This window comes from Bemisia tabaci, chromosome 4, assembly GCF_918797505.1.
Source record: "Bemisia tabaci chromosome 4, PGI_BMITA_v3".
NCBI lineage: Eukaryota > Metazoa > Arthropoda > Insecta > Hemiptera > Aleyrodidae > Bemisia > Bemisia tabaci.
The window spans coordinates 34642673-34659379 of NC_092796.1; the positions used below are offsets into that span (position 1 = coordinate 34642673).

General features: G+C 39.3%; 1 protein-coding gene across 2 annotated transcripts; it reads right to left on the minus strand.

Moving 5' to 3' along the window:
* Window positions 1–77: 77 nt before the first annotated feature.
* On the minus strand, window positions 78–16686 carry LOC109039954 (UDP-glycosyltransferase UGT5). Of its 2 annotated transcripts, none has more exons than XM_072299747.1 (7): window positions 16360–16686; window positions 13697–14009; window positions 12940–13200; window positions 8861–9189; window positions 8291–8513; window positions 6969–7188; window positions 78–2263 (listed from the first exon to the last, which is right to left on the minus strand). In XM_072299747.1, exons 2-7 carry the CDS (start codon window positions 13953–13955, stop codon window positions 1981–1983), a joined length of 1575 nt encoding a protein of 524 aa, XP_072155848.1. In that variant the 5' UTR covers window positions 13956–14009; window positions 16360–16686; the 3' UTR covers window positions 78–1980. The 2 variants fall into 2 exon arrangements, with proteins under 2 accessions (XP_072155848.1, XP_018911268.2); XM_019055723.2 differs by having other exon boundaries at window positions 13697–14034.
* Between the last annotated feature and the right edge of the window lie 21 nt (window positions 16687–16707).

Consider the following 16707-nt stretch of genomic DNA (forward strand, 5'->3'; position numbering starts at 1 on the left):
ATAGATAATGAAACTGCAAAAAATAAAATGGAGAGTAGAGTCAGGGAAAAAAGAAATAGACTAAATGAAAATTTAAATTGAAAAGTTTACCAAACTGTCATGGAAAATTATATTCTCATGGCTTACAATTAAAGTAAGGATTTCTAGTTTTTACACTTGTCGCTTAAGGAATCATACTATCTTACCTAACATCTGAATCGTTACCAATTTTCTTATACCCAAAATCAAACAATGGAACACTGTAACTTACACCCGAGTGAGTTTCAAAGTATTTGCATGAAGTCAATGCTGTGCAATCCAATTTTTTTGGGGTTGGTTCTATAGGAGTACATTTTTGCAACATATAAACATTTTCAGTGGAGCAGGAAAAAAAGAGTGCCCAAATTTTTAAAATGCACTCAATGAAAAATTTAAGACTGTTCCAAAATGAGTCATTTGAAAAGTCTAAACATGTAGTTATTGACTTAATTTTTTGCATTTAAATACTTACTTCACCTTTGCAACCCCAATGACTTTTCTTTCCTTATTTTCCATAGAAGATGATTGGTACGTCGATGGCGAAAGTGCAGAAGTGCGTATCTCGGAAAACACGATTTTCCAGGAGAGTAAAAAAAAACTGTCTACGTTCCTCTTTATTGATAGTAGAGGTATAATAATTCTTGAGGCTAACAAGAATAAGATGCTTTTCCAGACTCCATCAACATTTTCAATAATTTTTCGAACTATTAGTAAATACGGCAGAAATTCCGAGATTCGCGTTTTCGGCACTAAGAATGGATACTTCATCATAAGGTACGCATTTCTGAAATTAGTGTTTTAAACCTGTTGATAGCGGATTTGGATCATTTAAAGACTGAAAAAAGAGTTTCGCGCCTACAATTCCTTATCAGATAAGCTTCAGTTTGATCACATATGGCCAGATCAAGCATTTGAGTAAGTTGCGATCTTGTTAACGGCGACTCTCTCAGTCTTTCATAATAGTGCGATGACCAAAGCCAGAAGACTTAAAACCAAAATCTCAACCGAGCGTTTAGATCCTCTTTTTTAAAATAAGAATTACAGAAGAAGAAAAAAATCTTGGAGAGTGCAATAATGTTCTTCAGTCATTTTTCAAAATTCCGGCTCGATTGAAGACTCCAAAATTCTGAACATTTCGGGTCAACATCGTTGTAGTACAGGGCTACTCAGATACGATACAGAAGAGCGCCTTCAACCCACTATGTAATCTTAATGCGAAATTTGGATACCACTATTTGTGCGTCACGACAGTCATTTTGCATAGCCGGCCAATTGAAGGCAAATTATAGATCCAGGCAACGGGGCACGAATTTCAGCAATGTGATAACGTGTTTTTTCGGGAACAAAACCTTCGAGGCTGCTCCACCTGACATCCAAGAAACCCAACCTGCAGAAGTGCCGTTTGCTCTTAATTTCTAGAATATCTTTAATATATTTGTACAGTGTGTTCCAATTACATCTACTTTTTAACATAAATCTATTACTTTATATGGACCGCGTTTAACAGGAAGGAACCAAGCCACATCAGCTACCCAAGTAGCATGGATTGCAATTTCATTGCAATGGATTGTGAGTTGATTGCAATTTTTGCTTGTTGCCTATACGTTCATTTGAAGGCGCTTAAAAAGTTGCAATTTTATTGCAATAAGTTTGCAAGAAATGTGAGAACGTGTGTATGGATTCCTTTGAATATTTTGAGGAATTTGCTTCGTACTAAGTAGAAAATCCACCGAGATTTGCACGAAAATCCGCACAACTGTTTTCTTGTAAAAAATTAAATTGCCCAATTAAATTTGGCAGTAGCTGATGTGGCTTGGTTCTTTTCTGTTTAACAAGGTCCATTTATCCATATTCTGTTTTATTTTTAGTGTCATGGTGCACCTTTCAAAAAGTTTCCATCTTTCACATCACTGCTACTCCTGAAAAATTCTCACGTTCTTTTTAAAAACCAGAAATATCTTCTCAATTAGTTTTCTTGGCAGTGTGTTTTATCGTTGAGTGAGATCTTGATTTTGAGCAACATACAATGCGAATCAATTTATAAATCAAGAAAAGGACGAGGGCGATGAAAGCGATCACATCCAGTAGGAGGTATTGGTATAAAGATAACTTGACAGAAGCTGGCCTCAGATGGGGGGCCCCATTGTGTCGGACCACGTATTCCACCCAGTAGACGGCCGTGTCTAGAGGACTGAGGGGTCGATCTCTTGTCCGCCAGGAAACCTTCTTTGCGTTCTCTTTGTAGCTGTGGAGAAAATTTCGATGAAATTTATGTTACATTTTTGAAATTTTTTTCAAAACCCGTAAGAATCAACGGGACGCAGTAGTTTTTTTTTTTGGGGGGGGGGGGGGGATAGCTTTTAAGGTTAGCACTGCACACTATCCATCTATTATAAGTTTTTGCAACAACGTCAATTTGATGAGCAGTCCCTAAGGTTTTGGCCTCTAGAGTTGCACTTGGTACCTACAGGGTGCCCAGGAGTAGATGCGTCAGTCAAGGCGCCCTAAATTACATCTAAGTTATCCTGAAATTGCTTTTTTTTGCGCCAGAGCCCGTTTAACTTGTGGAAACGCTAGAAAAATTATCGGCAGTCTGCGCAAATCCACTTGAATCGATAAGTTAAAATTGCATACTCACTGCCGAACACTCAGTAAAACGTTTCCCTGGTAAAAATTGGCGATAGGAGCTACGTTTCAAAATACCATAGGAGTTCTTATAGCTGACTGAAGAAGGCGATAGAAAATCGTATAGCTGGCTGTAGAATAGAAAGTGGAAAAAATCATACGGCCGGGCTACACGAAGCGATAAAAAATTATACAGGCGGGCTATAGTTCCTATATCGCCGGGCTTTACACTTTATCGCCTGGCTGTTGCTTTTCCGCCATCGGCTATAAAAGGCTATCAGAAATTGTGTAGAAATCCGTGTGCTTTGTAAATCCTTAAGTTTGTACGGAATCACCTTAATATTTACAAAACGCACATTATATTTTCCTTTACTACATATTTTTTTTCATTAATTAAAATGAGAATAATCCATACAGAGTGTGCAAACATTTCAAAGTCATTAGTTGAAAAACGCTGACTCCACGAGATTAGATCCTAACACAAAGCGGAGCGGCGGCGCACTGGCGCCTACAAACCTAACAGGGATACTTCACGCATTGCGCAATGCGTGAAGTATCCCTGTTAGGTTTGAAGGCGCCAATGCGCGTTTCGCGCTGGCTGCCCACTCGCCGCGCCGCGCCGCAGCGTACTACGGCGCTTTGAAGCAACTATTTCCCACCAGAGGTACCAGAGGTATCACACAGTATCATACGAAATTGTAGGCGCTCCAACATGTTAGGAATGGCAGGCATCCTTCAAAAGTACGGAGCTTTCCTCGCAAAATAAATCAAGATACTACGGCCCAAAAAGAGAGCTGTAGTCTAAAAACTCACTAAGTCTTAGCATCCGTAATTAGTAACGTTTAGCATACATTTTATCGCCAGGCTGTTGCTTAGTCGCCATCGGCTATAAAAGGTCATAAGAAATTGTGTTGCTGGCTATAGAAGCTATTGGAAATCTTACAGCCGGCTGTAGGTCTATGGTATTTTGGAACACAGATTCTACTGCCAATTTTTACTAGGGTTTTGAGTGGGAAATGAGTTATTATTTAAACCCTTTTGAACTTGAGAGGTAGAACGTTAAAAGAAAGAAAGAAGCCAAAAAAAACCCCGAACAAAAATGAATCCTATGACAAGATACAAATTGAAGCAGACCACTACATATTTCCTGGTTAAAATTTCATTTAGAACAAGATTCAGGCACCAAAAATAACTGAAATAAATTCCTAACCGAGATTTTTAACGGTTTTTGATGCCTGAGGCTGAATTCAAAAATCTGCGTTCTGCGACCCTTACTCAAGTAGCAGTGACCGCGATGTGTTGCAATTTGACCGGATAATTATCGCGATTTTATCAACGTAGATTTATTGCAATATTATCGGATAAATTGCGCGATAAACTGAGGATTCATCGTACAAATCGCAGTAAATTCGAGGTTTCATCGACGGTGATTTATCGCAATATTATCGAACAACAAATCGTGATAAATCGATATAAAATTTCCATATTATCGAGCACGATTTTATAGTGATAAACTTGTATGAGATTTAGGATAATCACTCAAATGTTAATGATCCTAGCGGTTTTATCGCAAAAAAAAAAAAAAAAAAAAAAAAAAAAAAAAAAAAAAAAAAAAAACAAGTTGGATTTTGCAATCGCTAGCGATAGCAATATTCGTCATAGGAACGTTAGCTTCTGGGATATGAAAATGTTAAGGTACAGTTCGTTTGTAGTATCTTCTGAATTGAAGGGGCTATGTAATTTTGTGTTGACATCTCTTTTTTAACATTTTTAATTATTTTCTTTTCATACAAGAAAGCTGTTATGTACCAATTATTTATTTTCGTTGGATTATTTATGGTTTTCGGAAGTTAACGCATTTAAGTTTCAGGTTCGCTTATTCGGCGTAAAGTATACATAAGGTGTCCCAAAAGCACCGGGACTTGTTCTGTAACTTCGAAAGTAAGATACATACAGACATGATCTTGAGCTCATTTTAAAGATCAACTCAATACCTATCGATTAAAACCAAAATCAGCTCAATCGGATAAAAATTGACCGAGTTATGGCAATTTGAAATCAGCGAGGAAAGTTTACGCCTACGGTTTTTAAGGAAGATTCTTCATCGCCGTAAATCGAAAAGTCGGCCTATAAAGTGATGCTTATTGTGTTTTTTTATTTTCGAGGTGTCATTTATCAACATTTTGTACCACCAAACACAACAGTTGACAGTGCGTATTATTGCAAAGTGCTAAAGGAGTTGAGAATGCACATTTCCCGGAAACGGTCGGACTTGAAAGCTTCGTGGATACTCCATCAAGACAAGCGCGGCCTCACACATCGAGCTTAACACGTGAATTTATGAGTAAAAATGGAATTGAAACAATCCCTCATCCCCCTTACAGCCCTGACTTGGCTCCATGTGATTTTGGATGTTTCCTACGCTTAAAAAGGAGCTTCGCGGACGAAGATTCGAATCGAAGACCGAAATCCAGAATGCAATTCAAAACTTTTTCAACGCCATCCCAGAGGAAGAATTCAGGAAAACAATGTTGGATAAGTGGAAAGAGCGCATGAAAAAGTGCATCCGGTTTGATGGACGGTACTTTGAAAAGCAAAAGGAAGTTATGGAAGATTCGGAGGAAAGTGGATACGAATATTAACTTTTTGAATCCTGGTAAGCGAAAAATCTTCCTAAAAACCGTAGGGGTAAACTTTCCTCACTAAATTCAAATTGTCATAACTCGGTCAATTTTTATCCGATTGAGCTGATCTTGGTTTTAATCGATAGGTATTGAGTTGATCTTTAAAATGAGACCAAAATCATGTCTGTATCTATCTTACTTTTGAAGTTACAGAACCAGTCCCGGTACTTTTGGGACACCCTACGTATGATATTTTTACTCTACACATATGCCTGAATACGCATCATAAGGGACCTATGTGCTTCCTAAGTTGCCAAGTATTAATTATTGTTTGATGATTGGTCTAAAACATTCAATACAACCAGTAAAAATTAACTGTCCCTGCGAGATTCGAACCCCCGCTCGCACGAAAAGTGACATTTTCCCATAGTCAGAATTGTATCTCTGCTGACTGAGCCATCTCGCCGTTCGGGAGCGATGGGAGAAAAGAAAACAGTTAAGTGATCTCGGACGCTGAGCGGGGCTTCACAAAAGACGACCTTGAGATTTCGGCAGTTCGGCCACTGGCGTCCTAAGAGACAACGGATTAACCGCATTACTCTGTGAGACATTGTTTACCTATGCTGTCATATGTCACAAGGTTCATCACAGCATGCATTTGCGATCGCGGCAGTAAGCTGAGGCAATATTTCTGTATTCATGGATTAAATCCATGAATCGAGTTCTGATTTTGGCTCATATATCCGTAACGGGTCCTCCAGAGCAATTTTCCACCTTGTACGATGGTTATTATTTCTTTATATCTATGTTTAAAATTTGAGGTGGGATAATGGCGGCTTCTCAAGAGCAACGAGGTAGGCGATCTTTTGCACCAACGAACAGAAAACTGATGGCGAAAAATAACCAATCGGAACCTCCCAAAAAAAAGAATTTGCCTAAAATCGGAACTTCGTGGTTCTGCGCAGATTTACCAGTCAGACACGACATCTCAAGGTGGAAAAAAACTCGCTGAAAGCGAATTTTAGAAATCAACACAACTTGACGTAGAGACATGATTGGCTAAAAAATACAACGGTTTTTGATACATCGGAAAATCAACCAAAAATCGAAGACTGGGCGAAACGCTCAAGGTCGCAGAGGCATAGGGAATCCCATAGCGATAGCAACGGAACGATTGTAATATCATGGGGAACTCCGTTCCCATGACAAAATCGTATATAAGTTGCAACTTACCTGCATGTATCGCGATTTTTCCGTTGGAAAATGCTATTTGGGTTAAGGGTGATAAACTACGACACGTTGAGTTAAGATAATTCGACAGTTGCCATTTTTTGTGTCAGAATGACGTGCGATACATCGCATCAATTCGTTCTATAATTTCAGCTACTTGTCATTTTTCGAATATTTACATCGCACTGTAGTTTCACATCGAGTGCAGTTTCGATATCAGTATCGAATGCGATATTTTTCCTCTGAAATAGCCCTGCCTATAATACGTTGAATTTCTTTGTCAAATTTGGTACATGAATTATTTAGTCTCATGACAACAGAAGTGCGACCTCAAAATTCGAAAAAAATGACAAGTACCTAGCTGAAATTATGGAGCGAATTGATACGATATATCGCACGTCGCTCTGACACAAAAAATGGCAACCGTCGAATCACCTTATTAAGGACGGACCATCGAAGGTAGATACTTACGAGGGTGTGTTAATCATATGGAGTATAGATTTGTAGAGATGGTCACCCGATAGCTCACTCAGAAGGAAGCCTGTGCCCATGCCGTACGTCTCGTAGAGACGGATATTGCGGAACTGATCGGCGACCACAGGGATGCCCAGCACAGGGACACCCGCGTGGGCCGCCTCGATCAGGCTATTGTACCCTCCGTGGGTCACAAACAGAACCAAATTTGGATGTGCTGAAACCCAAGTAATCGAAAAATCTATCAGACGCCGTATTTTTATAAAATGGGCATTTTATGAATACCGACGGCGTAAGTCCGCAATCACATATCTCGTTTGCGGTGTCTGAAAATCACCGCCTCTATGTTATTTCTTTAAAGGAGAACAAATTGACATAATTCCTTGAAGTTTTTGCAGAATTTTCTTCGCACAAAGAAGAGAAATCAGGGCGGTTTTAAAGAATTGTCCTTGAGTAGTTTTCCGTTTAAAAAATAAAGTATGATAGGAGGTCTGCGACGTCGCAGACCGAGTTATGTGATTGCCGACTTACACGACGGTGCAATATTTAGTTAATATATATCGTTCATTCTATTTTCTTTATGTAACCAAAGCACAAACAAATTAAATATCATCCGAGTTTCTGAATCGTCACAACAAGGACCAACAAGGATTTTACCTTTAATTATGATGAAAACTGGAGCAGAAAGTCAAGAATGATGACACGCAGTCTTACAGCCTTGTGGGCTCTTTCATGTGTTTCACGCCAACTCACCGACTGCACTGCGTTTGGTGCAATGCGAGAAGTATTCATGCAGTCTTGTAGGCGCTAATATGAGCGTTACACCAACCGCACTGTTTGGCGCATTGCGTGAAGAATTCCAAAAGCCTTGCAGGCGCTAATATGCGTTTAACGCCGGCCGCATTCGAACTCGCGTGAGAATAATCGCGGCATCGAATAATAGAAGGCCCATGCTGTGCTTTGACGCCGTATGAGCATTCCAACGTTGCCTAGTTTCTTTCGATTAAATGTATTCGCATAAAAATGCGTTTATTCTCCAACTATTTCCTGCTTTGCCAAATTAACTTTATTTTAAATTCGCGCATCCCTGTAGCAGGTGTTAAGGTTTCTATTCGCGCAATCCTTGTGCCTTTTTCGCGCAATCCTCATATATTTTCCTAGACCTTTCGCGTAATCCTGTTACAAACGCTCTATCAGTTGGCCTAGCCTAATATATCGCAAAATCCAGTGCCGTCCAAGAAAGTACCTTTTGGCTCGAAAATCAGAAGTACAACACAACTTAAAGATTGTATTCTATACTTAAGATGCGTTTTACTGACCTAATATTTCTTGTTGCGGGGCAAATGGCAATGTCAAAACATTTTTGGCATCCTTAAAAGGTTCCGGGTCCTTCCATTTGATAATGACACGCTGTTTGAGTCTTGAAAGAGCGTCGACGATTGCAAGTAACCGAGCCTCTCCGAGCATGTCTTCTTTGATAACGGTGCCGAAACTTACGTAAATCACACCATTCTTGGCTCCATCCATAAAATCTTGCAAGTTCTGTAATATTTAAATTTAGATTCAAAACTGCAGAACTCCAAACAGAACATAATGCTTCTATGGCTAAGTAAAAGCAAATGCGAATCTATCAAGACATTTCAATGTGTGTTTTTTTTCCGACTTAAAGATTTCAACCAACAGTTTTTCATTCGTTAAAAAATATTCACAGAAAATTTCAAGGAAGAATTTCTATCGGTATAACAGAGGTATTCATTGATTAGAATTTTATTCTGTCTACAGTTAGCAAAATAATCAGAATTTCAGTCTAAGTAAGAATATTTGACTATTTGCCTAGTCATTTTACCAAATGCCTGGTTTCACTATATGCCTGGGAGTTATCTACTGACCTTGGGCAGTTTTTTGATCGGTTTCAGATGCATTCCAGCGACGTCGATCATGTTCGGTGGGTAGGGTCGCGGGTATCCGATGGAAAAATGACTATTGAGCAAGAGTAGAGACACGTTCTTGGCCATTTCCCGTAGCGGAGGCATGTTTTCTGATCCTGGATACACAAAGTTCTTCCGCAGCATCTTCTCCTGGGCTGGCAGGAAGTACCAATGGTATCCCGCAAGTTCCCACAAACCAACCACGGTGTTTTCCAGCCTTTCCATGAAGTTCATGGAGTCGCTCAAAGGTAGCATTCCATCAGGAATGTAAGAGAATGAGAACGGGGCACCTGTGTGAAAAGAACCATCAATGATGGTACGTGAAATGAAGTTGATATCGTAAATGAGAACATACCTTACGTGTAGTGAATACGAAAATATTACCGAAAAATACGGGTATCTCCTTCTTAATTATTGGACGTATTTATGCGAAATGGAATTCTGAGCATGGGGAAAGATGGGGTGTGCTCGTTAGTGATCGGGCCATGAGAATGAATGGGAAATATGAAGCGCCAGTGACGTCAGCGGCAACGACCGAGACCGGGCACGACGGGCAGATCGGTGGCAGGACTTTTTAACTCATGAGCCCTGTCCACAAGGCTCTTGTCACATGCCCACGGCTCACGAGTTAGCGCTCAGTTCCTTTTGATTTAAAGTAGAATCCCGCTTTTCCATTCACTCAAAAGGAACTATATCCACTTTTACATTGTATCTTATGCAGCTTGCACGAGCACATCCCATCTTTCCACTTGCGCATAGCTCCTTTTAGCATGAATACGTCCAATTCAGGATTGGTCACTCTTTGTCCCTCAGTGATGTCACGCTGAGGAAGTCTGCAAAGTCACAAGTTGAGATATACGTGCGGTTTGGGAGTTTTACCGTAGATATGCGTCAAAACATGCTACCTCATTTTAAGTGAAAATTCATTGAAGCAGTAAATCAATGCTTCACGCATTGAAAAATATTTAAAAAGATAGGTTATAGGACATTTCGTCAACGATTTTTTGTCCGCGCACCTGTTTTTTCCAGTAATTTACGTCCACGCGTTTTTTTGGCAAGGGAGTTTTGGTCCACGTGCCAGTTGAGACTCAAAGTTAATTGGCCCACTTGTAAATACAAACGAAAATTGCTCACGGCGTTTTTGGATGAAAATGTATAATGTCTTGGAAGAATGAGGGTTTGCTTGTTTTTTTGTTTTGTCTGTATGGTCCAACGGAGAATAATATATATTTGAGTGTTTTGGTAAAAATGGGGGAGCGTCAATTCCATGAGACAAAATTTACTAAAACTCTCTACACCTCTTTGGTGTAACAGGACTTAATTATCTTTCAAGAAATTCCCACCTTGTTGTACCTGAACCGGAGAAACCTCTATATTTGCCTCAAAGGCTCTTAGATTTTTCCTATGTACGATAAGTATCTTGATTTACTTTGCGAGGAATGATCTATACTTTTAAAGGATGCCTGTCATTCTTAATACGTTCAATTTCGTATAATACTGTGCAACACCTCTGTTGAGAAATAGTTGCTTCAGGCGCCGCGCGCCGCCGCACGGTGGGCAGGCGGCCAGCGCGACACGCGCATTGGCGCCTACAAACCTAAGTGGATACTTCAAGCATTGTGCAATGCGTGAAGTATCCACTTAGGTTTGTAGGCGCCAGTGAGCTTCTCGCGCTGGCAGCACGCCGCGCCACGCCGCTCCGCTCTGTTAGGCTTTAATATTTATACGCGCATAGTCAGCGTTTTTTAACTCATGATTTTGAGATGTTTGCACACTCTGCATTGATTATTCTCATTAAATTGATGGGGAAAAAATATGTATCAATTTATCAAAGGAGAATAATAATGTAATGTGTGTTTTTTAAATATTGGTGGTTCCGTATCAAATTTAATGATTTCCAATAAGCATTTTAATTTTTTCTTTTACATTTAATGCTTTTATTGTGCTGCAGCGAGGTATACGCGCAACCAAACGCTCAAAATTTGACGTATCTGACTCTAAAAGATCGATGTACAAATGGGTTAAAACTAAAGATTACGTGCTTCTTGGTTTTTTCCCTCTTTTATTCATTTTTGCAGTTTCTGTCGGCACAACTGCGGCTCATTGAGATTAATGTCGCTTGGAAAAGGTTTTACAAATATTTGCAACGTTTTAAAAATATAAATGTTTTCAAAATGAAGTAATAATTTCGTTGAGAAAAAATTAAAAAAATAAAAAAAAGTACCTTTACATTTATAAGGTATATTGTACATCGAATATTTTAAGGATGGAAATAAAACCAAATATTCACCAATGACAATTTAAAAAGATGATTCAAAAGGAGAAAGTAATAACATTTTATTTAGAAAATGAGCAACCATAACAACACCTCTTTCTCTCTCAATTTCTCATTTCCATATCGTCAATATAATTTTACACACCGACTAAAATATAACGCTTGGACCAAGTCACTGTTGCTTATTTTACGTGTGGGCGTAAACTACTGGACAAAAAAGGTGCGCGGACAAAAAATCGTTGACAAAATGTCCTGAAACCAAAAGGTAAGCATACACTTAAAGCGCCGTTGCTCCTATAATGTCTCGCACATTCAGTGCAGCTAGCCGTCAATAGAAATAATTTCCATCATCTCGTCCAATGACAAAAGTAAGATCTACAGTAAAAGAAATCAATGGCTTTTTTAAACATCTTATTGGTCAGTGGTATGATACCTGTACGTATAGTTATTCGCTTCTAAGACCAAATATTCTTACTTGCTCTCACCCGACGATTGGTCAGTGGTATGATACCTGTACGTATAGTTATTCGTCTCTAAGACCAAATATTCTTACTTGCCCTTACCGAACGAAAAGCTACTTTAAGGCAACGCCTGACGTGCCGCAATGCGGCCGTGTTAAGGAAGAACGCCGTATGAGCCTTCGTGCGTTGCCAAATTTCTTTCGGTAAAATTCGAATTTTCATGAAAACTTGTGAAATTTTCCCGTCCAATTTTCCGGAGAATTTTCCTCGCAAGAATTTCAAGTAGAAATATTCATTATTTGTCTCAAAAATTAATATTTTAAGAGAGGAAATTTGGCAATTCTCGGATGTTCATACGGCGTTTTTCCTTGGCACGGCAGAATGAATCACTAGACAAGATACGAAGTTAAGTATTCTAATACATGTATTTCAAAAAAAATTTCACGTACATAGATCACGATTCGCGCAAGGTAAAATAATGAAATTAACTCCCAGCCCAAATATTATACGTTTCTTGACGCGTGAATTCAAATCTTCCGCTCATGATGACGCAATGGCGAGTCAAATCGTTCATTGAACTTTACCCTGGCAATCTCAGCGATACCGTAATATATTAACGTCAACCTTGACGTTTTGGCTCAGCTATAGCAAAGTGTTTACACTTTCAATGATAAAAAGTGGGAAATGAATAATGCTCGATCGAGAAGACTGCCAAAACTGTTGTAAGGCACGATTTGACTCACGTAGAGTATTGCGTTTCTTGTGACCGGACAATGCAAATTTTCCGTAACCAGTGTAAAATGAAAACGTTAAAATCCTAGTTAGGAGTTGGTTTCTGTAATTTTCGATGCGAGAATCGTGCTTTACGGGAAATTTGGTCAGTGAAGAAACATGTATCAGAATGCTTAAATTCGTACCTATTCGAGTGGTCCATTTTTCCCGCTTACCGGTCAAGTGTGTTGTATCGCCAAGAAATGAAGGCACTTTGGCAAGGATTCATCACGATAGCCATATACGGATTGCATTTTGCAAAAAGGAACCAGGAGAATTGCAATGATGCTAAAATTGTACAACTTCATCCTTTGCAATAATATTACGGAAATCGTGAAGAAGAATGAAATTTAGATGATAATTTATGTCTTAAATTTACAGTTTTAGCGAGTAAAATAGAAACTATTAATGGATAATCAGGTTTTTCCGCCAAGACAAAAGAAGCTGCACGATCTCAGCAACATTGCAATGCTCGCGGTTCCTTTTTGCAAAATGCGATCCATTTAGCATTCAATTCAAGGAGACTGTTTTACCCATGTTACTGGCGATGCTAATCAAAACGGAAGCAGCGGATAGGTCTATGACAGGAGCAGAGAACTTGTGGCCGAAAGCAAGAATGCACGGCATGAAGAACGTAACTTCTCCCAAGACGACGTCATAACGCTCCTTCGACGCAATCAGCTCGCGGAACGGTTCCGAGGCGTATAACAACTCAGCGACGGTGTTGAAAATAGGGAAGAGGATAGCTCGCATCATAAGAGGGTTCAGTGTTCCCATCTCTGTCACATTCACGTCTGAAACAACCGATCACCAAATGGATGACTTAGACTGACATTGCGTTTATAAAGAGAAATGTGTTTGTAAAATGACGGATTGCGTCGTAGTACCTATACTGAAAAAAGATTATGTATTCACGCTGCATAAATTATCACGGAAAAAAAAGTGTAAGGGGTTATCCTCTAAAATTGTGCTACTACCCCAATTTGATGGATGATATGGACATTTCCAATTAATTGTAGTAGTATACCGCAGCTGTATAATTAAAAATTTGAGGAAATAAACCTCATAATTTGCACTTTTAGTCAAAAATGTCATGTCCGATCTCTCCAATTGACTCGATTCATTGTGCGCCTCACTGTGTCGGATAACCGAGAGTCTTACGTTCATACATATAAAACAACGTTCCCTTCGTCTCCTCCCAGGAGAAACCCAATCAAGCATCTTACATAATGCAAGAGTCAACTTACAAGAGTTTTACGTAAATTTTTACAATGAGTATCTTAGAAATACCTTGCTTCATAAAATCATCGAACGGTTTGGTGTCCAAGACAATTTCCTTGTAACTGGCCTCCTTATTCGGGAAATGCGTCAGAACCGTGACGTCATGACCTTTGCGAGCGAGCTCTTCAGCGAGAACACTCAGCGCCCCGAAATGGCTTTTTCCAGGGAACGGAAACAAGAAAAGAGCCTTGAAACAATCGGCACCCCGAAGGACGGCGAGGAGGAGTAAAACAGTTTTACAGTTGTCACTTGACCTTTCCCACCTCATTTTGATGTCAGCAGGAGGATGGAGCGGTTGAGTGCTTCAGTTGAGGATTTTCGCCTGGAATGGATATGGATTACTGGAACTAAAAAAGACAGATCACTTGATTTGTCATGATGAATCTTCAGTGACTCGCAGCAGTCGCGTACCTAGACATCATCATGGGGGTTGGGGATCTACAATTAATTAACCCTTTGTTGCATAGCGTTTCATGAAAGCAACAAATGTTTTCTTGGCTTTGATTCTCTGTGGCATTAAATTGCGCCAAAGCAACACATGGTTTTTGGAAAGGATTGGCGGTCTAATCTCCAAACTTTCCAAAAAACAAAACAAAAATATGAATTGGGACTTCATCTCTTCCCATAATCCTTAAAACACTGTACAAAGTAGATTTTTTCCCTGAAATCGGTAACTGACACATGAAACAAAGGGTAGATGATTTAATCGAAGTTCAAGGGTCGGAAGTTTCGGAGTATTCAAGGGTAAACATTCCTGGATATCATGGAAAATTAGATTTTTGTAGAAATTTTTGGCTCTAGGGTGGAAAGGAACCAGACACCCTGGACCCACTCCTCTGCGGCTTCGCCATTGACTCGAACTGTAGTGCCGTGCTAAGAGAAAAAAACCGTATGAACATCTGTCAGATGCCAAATTTCCTATCATTATGCACGAATTTTTAGGACAACTCGTGGATATTTTCCTTTAAGTTTACGGTGGATTTTCTCCGTAGTTAGACCTAAATTATTATTAAACATTTCAAGAGAAAATATTCATAAATCTCCGCAAAAATTAATATCTCATTGTACAGAATTTGGCAACTTTCATATTTTCTTACGGCATTTTTCCTTAGCACGGTAGTGTAGTGTAAACAATTTCCGCGCTGAAAACGCCTCTGTAAAGTTTTGATTTTTTTGACTATAAACATAGTCATGCAGCATAAACCTGCATAACATGCAGCCCAAACTTTTGGAAAATTTCTTGAACAGTTTGGAACCAAGAATCGGAGCTTTAGTTTCCATTTCTACATTGTACCTCCAATGAAAATGCTCCCACAGGCTCCAGAAATTGAAATCGGAAGTTGAAGGAATCAAGTGAAATGACCTCGGATCGGTCAATCATCAGTATTCGCCCGCGGCATAATTGCAGCCGTTACTTCGTGTGTATAAATTCTGAAAGCTTGAACTTCTATCGGTTTCTGGAGTCCAGAATTTAGACTGTAATATTAATCCTTGAAATCTCGATTTTAAATTCTGAATTCTCAGGTATGCTTCTAGGATCTCACAGTGATTGAACTCTCCTGAAAAAAGTCTGTCAGTGTGAAGTTTTACTATTGTCCAGACGTGACTTTGGTCGTTCCAGAGATAAAGAAAGAGAAAAAAAACTTCGATGCTTGAATGTAAATTTTTGGAGAAAGCTATTTTGTCGAGCTTGATTTAAAAATCGGAATATGATCTTCTGATCCGAATCCCTTACCGAAATCTTCGAGGGGGAACAGAAGTTTACAACAAGCTTTTTTTCGTCGTTTCTCTTACGAAATAACAAAACTCTATTTCAATGTTGCCAAATTTCCCCGCGCAAATGGCCCTTTGACTGGGAGGATTTTGGGAATTTCTAATTGAAAATATTAAAGATTTTTCTTTTAATCTCATACAAAAATTCGACAAAAAACGACATTTCAGGTTTGAATCCATTTTCGCACCAAGCTTGGAAGAAAAATTACCTTCACTTCGAATTTTAGATGTAATCATCGTACAGTTGCACTAAAGTGCAGTTTTTTGCACTATGAGGTTCCTTCTTCCGTGAATGATTGTTTTAGAGGACCTCTCCGACCCATTCGCATGTGAATGTGCCAGGATTGTGCATCTTCTCGATTATTATTCAGCTTCAAGAGAAATATACGCACATCCTTGCTATTCTGCACCTCATATTTTCTCCATATTTGTCTTAATAGAACAACGGTAGTACAACTTAAATGCACTTTTGGGTGCCTGAATAGGAAGACTTACATAATCTTAGTGACGTCGTTGTAGATACTTAGGCTGCTTAGTCCGAAGGATCCTCATTAGTGACCATTCACGGAAAAAGTGACCTCAACCCTAACTTAACTCAAATTTAAGAAATTAGTGCCACTGTCATATTCAACGAATGCCTTTATTGTTCGTGCATTTTTGTCCCCGTCACTGTCCAAAAGTGTGCATAAACACATGAGATTTGCAGTTCAAATAGTATTTTCAGGAAAAAAGCATTTGGTGTTTTAGTTTACTGTGCTGTGCTAATAACAATTGGTGCAGGACTGATTTGCAATTTTACAGCGTTTGTTGGTGCCGAAACGTTTTATATCACTCTCAACTTATATTTTGGGACATCAGAGCGTTTCACTTAATACAATAATTCTGATTGATCAACTTACTTGGCAGAAACTCTCTCGAAAAAAAAATTAATTCCGTACAATAAGGTCCATTTGTTTGTGGACGACGACTGATACATTCATTACAAGAGCAGGTGGAAGGTGACGTCACGTTATCCGGTATACTCTAACCACACTAAACAAACAACAAACACACACGCAAATTGCCGCACTATTATTACTTTATTTGCCGCACTTCATTTACTTGAAACGCACGGTGCGAAGTGCGAAGCAATACGCAACACAGTAGCTAGGTCAAGGTATCGACGGACGGACAGCCTCGCTCTTCACTTCAACATTGTGGATCTCGCTCTCTACCGAGACTCTTCACAACGAGTGCATGTGATGCAA